We start from the raw sequence: 8,672 nt of genomic DNA on the forward strand, positions 1-8,672 counted from the left end.
GGAATGGTCTAGAAAATCTACCAGGAACTGTTCATCTGAGTCAGGGCAGAAATAGGGACCAGCTCACCACCATGGGGCTGGCAGGCAACCCGAGGTCAGTGATTCATGGGAGGGTCCCGAGGTGGACCGTCTGCTCAGGGTTATCCTACTGCCCTATACACCCAGGGGGCAGGGGAAGGGGCTGCAGGCCCCTAGAGCCCTCCTTCATATGCCCTCCCTGACCCCTTACACTCTAGCTTATGCTCAACACCTGCCCTAAACCTCTTTCAAAGGTCTTAAGTGACCTCCTAATTCTGAAACGCTGAGGCTCTCTCCAAGACTCTAATCTCTTACTCTAAGGTTTGGCATTACTGACCATCCCCCATCTCTTGGCTTTTCTGGCACTGTGCTATTCTTAGTCAAATTATCCCTCTTTTTTTTTTTTTTTTAAGATTTATTTATTTACTTTAGAAAGAGAGAGCATGAACAAGCATGAGGCATGAGGGGAGGAGACCAGAAAGACTCTCAAGCAGACTCCCCACTGAGCACAGAGCCCAGGGCTTTGATCCCACACCCTGAGATCATGACCTGAGCCAAAATCAAGAGTCGGATACTTAACCAACTGAGCCATTGAGGTGCCCTGAATTACCCCTCTTTCTTAATCCAAACACAACTTGCTTCAGAGTTCTTTAGGTCACTATTCACTGCAAGGGGCACCTTTAAAAAAACAATAAAACTTGAAATGTTGGTGAAAGAAGAGAAAATTGAGTTCTAGAGTCAATGATCTTTACCACTGGCAACTGTTTTACTCTGATTTACCCAGGGTCATTTAATCTTTGATAGGAAATGGAGGAGCTTCTCAAAGATGCATGAATTTTCCAAAAGCGTATCTATCAGTGGCATCTCCTACCCAGGTTTTTATCAGAGAGAAGGGATATTTAATTATTTAAGTAAAGAACACAGTTATTCCAGAGAGAAAATAAAGATTCCTTTACCTTTCCGTCTGCTGTCTCAACAATTACTTTGCCATCATTTCCACTCCCTTTAACCTCGGCCTCCACGTAGGCATTTCTGCCATCAGGAATCCAGCATTTCTTCTTCCCTACGGAGCCAAAAAAGATTATAACCATCGGATTTGTACAAAATAGATGCTGGACACTCCTGTACTGAAAGATGTGATCTCCTTTCTGCTAATTCGGCCTGGTAACTTGGAGTCACCAATATAGGAAATTGCAAGGTTAGATAAAATCGTGAAAGCTCATCCCAAAGATGACACACTGACTCTGCAGGAAGGAGAAACACTTGAGCAAGCCAGACGAGGACCATCACAGACCATTGTGCTGCAAGGAAGTTACAGGGCAACACCCTACAAGCCACTCTTCCGGACCCCAACTCTTAGCTCTCACTCCGTCCCAGGTCCTGGGTGTTCATCCTAGTGCCTCCCCCTCCCCTGCTCCCTTCCAGAATACTTCACTCAGAAAGGTCTGGTTATATCTGAGTGAAAATTAGGTGAGTGGTCATGCCTGTGTTTCAGGGTTTTTTAGAATGTCTTAATTTTGGAATAAAAGCCTGCTAAGAGAATTACGTGGTCAGAATTGGAGGAGAGGGGATATGGGCTATTTTTGCCAGACAGCATAACTGCTTCACATTATTTCCCCCATATAACATTTCTGTTCTCTGCCCCCTCACTTCCACACCCCACCCCTAAGCAAAGCATCTGATCACAACGTGATCACAAAATGAGAAGCTTTGGGGGAAATGAAACACCCTTATAACACCTGAGACAGGCTCGCTTGGCTGCTTCTGGGCTTCTCTCCCACCTGAGACAGATGCCAGGGAATATGACTAAGACATCTACTTTCAGGAGCACCGGGGTGGCTCAGCTGGTTAAGCATCAGGCACTTGATTTCTGCTCAGGTCATGATCTCAGGGTCCTGAGATTGAGCCCCCTGTTGGGACTCCCACTGAGCGTGGAGCCTGCTCAAGATTCTTTCTCCCCCTCTGCCCCTTCCCTGCCCCCTCTCTCCCTATTTATAAACAAAACAAAAAACCAAAAGCACCTACTTTTAAGGGAAAGTGAGTCTTAACAGAAGCTCATGGAAGTTTCAGGTCTCAGCTCATCGAGTAGGTAAGGGGGAGGGAAGAGCAGAGCACTTGTCTGGAAGAGGGAAAGTCTGAACCAATGGCTAGGAACCCAGTGCAGTGGAACCTATAGCAGGGGTGGGCAATGCCAACCCCATCACCACCACCGCCCTCAACACAAAAGTTAGGAGGCCTCATTGGTGCTGGACAGGAGGCCCTCACCAGACGCTCTCCCCAGAGGTGACCTATAGGACCTGACGGTGTGTAGGAAGCTGGGCAACATTCGCCTTCCTTCCACCATGCTTGTCTCTGCAAGGGATTTTGTTGCACACTACTTTCTTGCTGCCCCTGTTTTCGCTGTGCTCCCTTCCTTGTCCCCTAAACCAATTTGCCACTAAAACTGCCTGGGAAGATTTTTGTATTCCTGTCAAACTGATTTTGCATTTGCTCCTACTTGTCGTTTGCATTTTAAATACTGGTTTTGCGCTATATTTATCATTTTGGTCTCTTTTTACAAAAACGGATTTTGCTTTGTGTTATGTCTATGAAAAGAGGCTTGTTTTTGAAAAGCACCTCTTTGCATACATTTTGTGTGTTTAAGGTAAATAAATGCACTGTATTTTAAACCAAATGTTATCACTCGAAAGAAACATGGATATCAGCTGGCACAGATTTCCTTTTTTTTTTTTTAGAAAAAAAAACCTGAGGAAAGAGATTAAGAGAGTTGTCTGTAGTCACATAGCTAATTAGTGGCAGTCATTAGAATAATGACTCTAGAAATTAGATCACCCATCTCCTAAATCAGAGCTCTTCCATTACAGCACATTTCTTCCATTTTACATGCTTAGTTTTTTTTCCTCCCATTTTTCTCTCAAGGATTAGGTCCATCCCCCACCTCATGATTAGCCCCATCCTTTGTCCTTTAACTTGCCTGGAAATGGTAGGAGAGAATTTTTGGAAACCCTTACCTATCTGAGACCCCAGTTCCTAACAGGAATGTTTTTGAAGACAAAGGAAAGGAACTCATTTTTTAAATTTTTAAGTGTTTTGCACTCATGAATAATTGCAGAAGTGGAAATGTAAACAGTAATGGCTTTGAGTTAGGCTACCTGGACTTTAGTCCTGGCTCTGCTAGTGACAAGGTGTGAAGGAAGGGATTCATCTCTTTGGGCCTTGGTTTTCCCACCTGTATCCTCACAAGGTTTGCCTACATGATTTCATATCTTTAGATGACTAGATACCCTTTCTAATATAAAGGCAAAAATAACAACCAAAAAAGGCAACATGTGTGTATTGGAGAAAAAATGAAAACGTAGAGAAATGTATAAAGAAAATTGAAAAAACAAATCACCCATGGTGCACTTGGCTGGCCCAGTCAGAAGAGCGTGTGACTCTTGATCTCAGGGTTGTGTTCGAGTTCCACATGGGGTGTAGAGATTATAAAAAAAATAAATAAAACTAAAAAAAGTTACCCATAATGTAACAACACAGAGATAGCCACTGTCTGAAGCATTTCCTTCCAGTCTTTTTTCTATACTGTTGCTCAAGATTGGAGAAATACTGTATTCAGCTTGGTAGTTATTTGAAATAGAGTGTTTAGGTGCTCTAACATTAAAATCACTTACATTTAACTTTGGAGGGGTGCTTTGTGTTTATCTCTTAAAGCACTTTCTCCCTGACACCCAGCCATCCTAGTTTTCCTTCCCAGGCCACATAATAATGTTTGGTGTTTATTTTTCACACTAATTGTTGCAGTAGGGCCTCCACTGAGGAAGGCAGGCAGAGCAAGTGTCATCATCCTGCTTGACAGATGAGGAAACCACAGCTCAGTAAAGTGCGGTGATTTGCTCTGATTACACCGCTGGAGAGGATGGGTGCCAGGGAATTCGAACCCAAGATTACCTGCCAAATAGTCTAATCACACTGCTTCCATTTGGCCTGAGTTCAAAAAAGCAGGCTCCATTGTCTGCTAGCCCAGGGGAATGAGAATCTTCCTTAGTCTTTCCGTTTTTGCTGCCACTGCGTTTCTATGGGGAAAACCATTTGGCCAAAAAAAATTAATTAAAAATTATTGCTATATTTGAAGTAATTATTTACAGTGCTGATTCTACTAAATGCATCATCCAATTATCTCTAATGCTTTGGCCTAATTTTTATTTTCTCGCTGGCACCACTATGATCTTGTCCTTCATTATCTGACTACCTGTGATAAGCTTTTGCATGCCCAGATCTGACCTCAGGGATAGTTCTGTTATTGTATTTGATTTGATGGATTATAATTAGCTACTCTAAAATCCAATCATCGTAATGAAATCCAATGACTGGAAACTGGGAACTGATCCAGGACTGGACTCTGATGGAAATAGAATGTCCTACATACCCGGCTTGAATTATAATCGGTCATATTAAAGTCTAATGTTGACTAATTCTGAGTACTAGAACAACAGTCAGCCCTTACGTTGCATTGTTGAATCATTTTGGAATTAAGATAGGTAGGTGGCTTAATGCTAGATCACACTGTGAATCTGACTTTAAATCTCCAACTAGCTGAAATTCGGATGCCCACGCAGCCCAGCCACACAGAGAAGGAGCAGGAAATGTAGCATTTATTTAGAGATTTTAATGTAGAACCCAGCCTTCATCTGGAGGGTAAATCCTCATTAACCTTTGTCCTTGCCACGAGACTAGACATCAGGGTGAGCAAGTCTCCTAATTATCTTTCGTTGAGTGTTGGCTAAGTGACCCTGCTGACCTGGAAGACAGCCAGAGGGCAAAGTTCCAACATTAGAAAAGTCTGAAGAGGGCCAGGGACGACTCCTCTTTCTCCTGCCTTCCTCCAAGGTTTTTCCTTTCTTCTTGCTTAGAGTGTACCAACACCACCTACAGTCCAAGCTCCGGGCCCCGGTCCATGCTACAATGTTCACCCACAGTAAGTGGTTTCTAAGAAAGGCTTTATCTGGGCCCACTCCTGGGGGTGGGGTGGGGATGGAGTCTGTGCTATCACAGTGCTTCCTCCAAGAGAGAACAAGTAAGCATGGCTTGGGTTGGGTCTGCCTCCCAGCCGTCCTCCTCTTCCTTGCAGACTCATCTCTACCCAGGCCATGTAGGCCACTTAGCTCCTCAGTTGTCAGTCTAATGCTCATTCATAGAGGCGAATGCACCTCGAGCAAGCAGGTTAGGTTCCAGAATTGACGGCTCTTCTCAACCAATCAAATAAACCAGTTTCCACCCAGAAGCTGTAAAATAAATGGAAACCAGCAACCCCCACAAGTCTTACCATCAAAGGCCACAGCCTGTAGCAGAAGCAGCTCGGCCTGGCTTCTTCTGAGGAAGGCCGCAGCCTCTCCAAGCTCTGACACATCCATCCTTCTTCAGTGGTCCACCAAAACAGGCATCAGCCTGAAAGTGAGCAGCAAGGGTTCACTCTGTAAAGACAGGTGTAGGAAGGAACCGGTGGCAATGTGGCCTCACACACTAATCCAAGATTCCCTAAAGATGGGCCAATAAGGGTTAAATCTTTTTAACTACCCCTCCCCTCCTCTCTCTCCGCCTGTCTCATGTGTATGACGAAGTCGGACTCAAGAACATCTTACTGTATCAGGGCCAACCAATCCACTAGGCACAGAAGCCACCAGCATCCACGATGCTTTCAGGGGCCCACAAAAATAGTGTAATAATAATTTTATTTAAAATCAGAATAAAACATGAATATAATACTTAGGACACATAATAAGGAATCCATCCTGGGTAATATTAATTAGTCTTTATACCAAAGCAGTTGCAAAATCTGATTTTTAATATTTTTTGTGAAGGAAGAAGCCCACAAAGACAGAAGTGCCTAAGGTCCTCATGAAAGTCATCATGCAACCCCAAACCGTGGTCCTGACCTTGGCCAGACTGAGAAACACCCAGTTGTGAACACCGGGTGCCCTGATGGGAGTGGAGGAAGGGCTTGCAGGGATCTGGGTGCATCCGGGGAGAGGGAGCACTGTGGCCAGAGTATGGTGACAATGGGGAGAGGTCATCCAGACAGCATGAGAGAGGGCAGGAGTAGAGATGTGAGTATCCTGCAGAGGCGAGTGTCTGGGAGCAGGTGGGGTGCACAGGTGAGGGGGAGGGCAGGCTGTGTGCTGAAGGCGGTGACCAGGTATGGGTGGAGGAGCTCATCAGCTCAGGTGAGGCAAGTGCGGGTCTTGGACGGGCTGGTGGCTCGGCAAGTCATCGGGTCTAAATTCATTGTGTGTTCTCTCTGTACCAAACACTTGATTTTTGATCTTCACGCTTTACATGTGACAAGCAGAAGAAATAGCATCTGGGCTCTCGTGATCCAAAGTAAGAGGTCATTCTCTCTAATTGGACAAGAAAAGTTTTAGGCTTTTTCCTCTCCACTCAGGGTTGCAGGGCAAATATTATTTGCCCCATTTTACAGATGAGAAGGTAGAGAAGGGCTTGCCAAGTTTGTTCAGCTCTGGTGCTGCTCTCGAGGACTGAGAAAGAAGAAACTAATCGCTTTCTATTTTGCACGTGGGTGACAATTAACTAACCTAAATCAGTAATGCATTTCGCTGCACTTAATCTACTCCTTTCTTTGTGGTGTTTGAGTGTGTCTGGCAATAGCGTTTCTAGGGTCTAAGGAGTGTGGTTTACAGCAAAGACCAGTGGCTCAGGCTAATGAGTCCATTTTCTCTCTGCCAGAAAATGAGCATGTGACTTGCAAAAAATCACTTATGTTCAATTTCCTCCCCAGCATAACCCGAGGACTAATCATAATCTATGGGGACATTTCCTGCGGTAAAAAGCAGGTAGGTACGCAAGGGAAGCAAAGAGCCAAAGCCCAGAAATGGGACTGAGCATGGTGACATGTCCCAGGAGAAAAAACCCAAAGCTGGTCAGCTTTGTTTCCCACAGGTGACGATTCCTATTTAGGATATTTAATGATAATAATCCACATTGGACTGGATAGAAGGGAACCGGATAGAGGAAAGCTTAGAGAGCTAGGCCGGGAAATTTGGGAATACACTCCAGGAAACACTGCAGACAGGGCGAGAACGTGAGGGAAGCAGTATTTTAGGAAAGTGGCTCTGGCAACATGTTCAGGGTGGGTTGGAACAGAGAGAAGCCGTAGTCAGGGAGACAAATTGCGAGTCTGTATTTGTGAGGAAATTGGACTGAATCCTCCCCCTTCGCTCTGTGGCTTCCTGGTGGTTTGCACTCAGCACACAGAAGAGCTCAGGAAGCAGATTTTGGATACAGAAGATCCATGTGTGTGTGTGTGTGTGTGTGTGTGTGTGTGTGTGTGTACACTTCTGGAAAAGATAGCTAAGGAACAGGTATCTATCTGGGGAGTGGGGACAGGATATGGTGGGGGAAAGAGACAGTTACCTTTCACTTCCTGGCTTCCTGGTCTATTTTAATTTGTGGCATGTGCGTGCATTTTCATCATAACAGATTTTTAAAAAGTAGTTCTTATTATAACACCCAAGGATAAAAAGATCACATCAAGACAGAGCACACAGCTGTGTAAATCTCTTTCCTAGTCTGGACCATTTAGCATATTTAAAGGTATACGAGGAACAGAATGTGTTGAAAGCAGCACCGGATAGAAGCCTCTGCATATGCCAAGAGTACAGAGGACCTGGCAACTGTTTGGAGGTAGGAAAGTGAGGCCAAGAGATGACCCACCTGAGCACAGGAAGGATGGAATCTTCCTTCTCCCTGGGCTTCCTGCATCTGTTAACCCAATGCCCCAACTGTCCTCTGGATCCCTTCAGTTTCAAATTGCACACGTGGCTTTAGAACTTTATAGAATAACATACTTAGCACAGTTCAGTCATATCAACACCTTAAAATAGAAAATGAAAGAGCCCAAACCCCCAAAAGAAGTAAACAGATTAACCTTACCGGCAAAATAAACAGAAGGTGTAGTTTAACCTTCTCGTGATAGAGAAACAGAATTAAAGAGCTCTTTCAGAAGGAAAAGTTAATCTACATATCGAGAGGAAATTAAATTTGAGACTGACATTTTGGTGCTTTTTTTGTCAAAAGATGCTGAGGCCTATTGTAACTTGTATCTGCTGGTAAATATATGTAAGAAGCAGGAGAGAAAAAGAGAATGGGGCTGGGGTGTTGGAGAAAAGGGGAAAGGGTCAGGCACAAGGGGTGTCTGCACATTGCTATGGGCTCCCAGAGTTTGGTTTGTCAGTTTGTGTAGGAAAGATTGGGCTCTGGGAGTCACATAGCTATGCTCGTAAGTATGATGACCATATTATCTAACACCTACATATATATACGTATATATGTGTGTGTGTGTGTTTAGTAATAATAAATTATTTATTTAGTATATTTATATTTAGTAATAATATATTACATATATTTAGTAATAATAAATTATTAGAAATAAATAATAAAACTATTAATGTTAATAATTAATCTTGGACAACAGATATAACCTAAGACTTCCCCAAGCAAATAGGTACATATGGACACCCCACTTATAAGAAAACCAAGGGCTTGGAATGACAATTTACACATCAGCAATAATGGTATTCCTTTTCAATAACTACAGAGTCCTGATTACTGGTATCCATTATTCCCAAGGATCTCAGAGAATA

At 43.8% G+C, this 8,672-nt stretch overlaps 1 protein-coding gene across 1 annotated transcript in view; it reads right to left on the bottom strand.

The window, feature by feature from the left end:
* The window catches only part of MYH15 (myosin heavy chain 15), a 149,467-nt gene extending 143,855 nt beyond the window's left edge, over nucleotides 1-5,612 (bottom strand). Inside the window, 2 exon segments of the mRNA XM_049105298.1 lie at nucleotides 975-1,081; nucleotides 5,339-5,612. Coding sequence (XP_048961255.1) covers nucleotides 975-1,081; nucleotides 5,339-5,426 — 195 coding nt within the window. The 5' untranslated portion in view covers nucleotides 5,427-5,612.
* Nucleotides 5,613-8,672: the final 3,060 nt, after the last annotated feature.

This window comes from Canis lupus, chromosome 33 (genome assembly GCF_003254725.2).
Source record: "Canis lupus dingo isolate Sandy chromosome 33, ASM325472v2, whole genome shotgun sequence".
Lineage (NCBI taxonomy): Eukaryota > Metazoa > Chordata > Mammalia > Carnivora > Canidae > Canis > Canis lupus.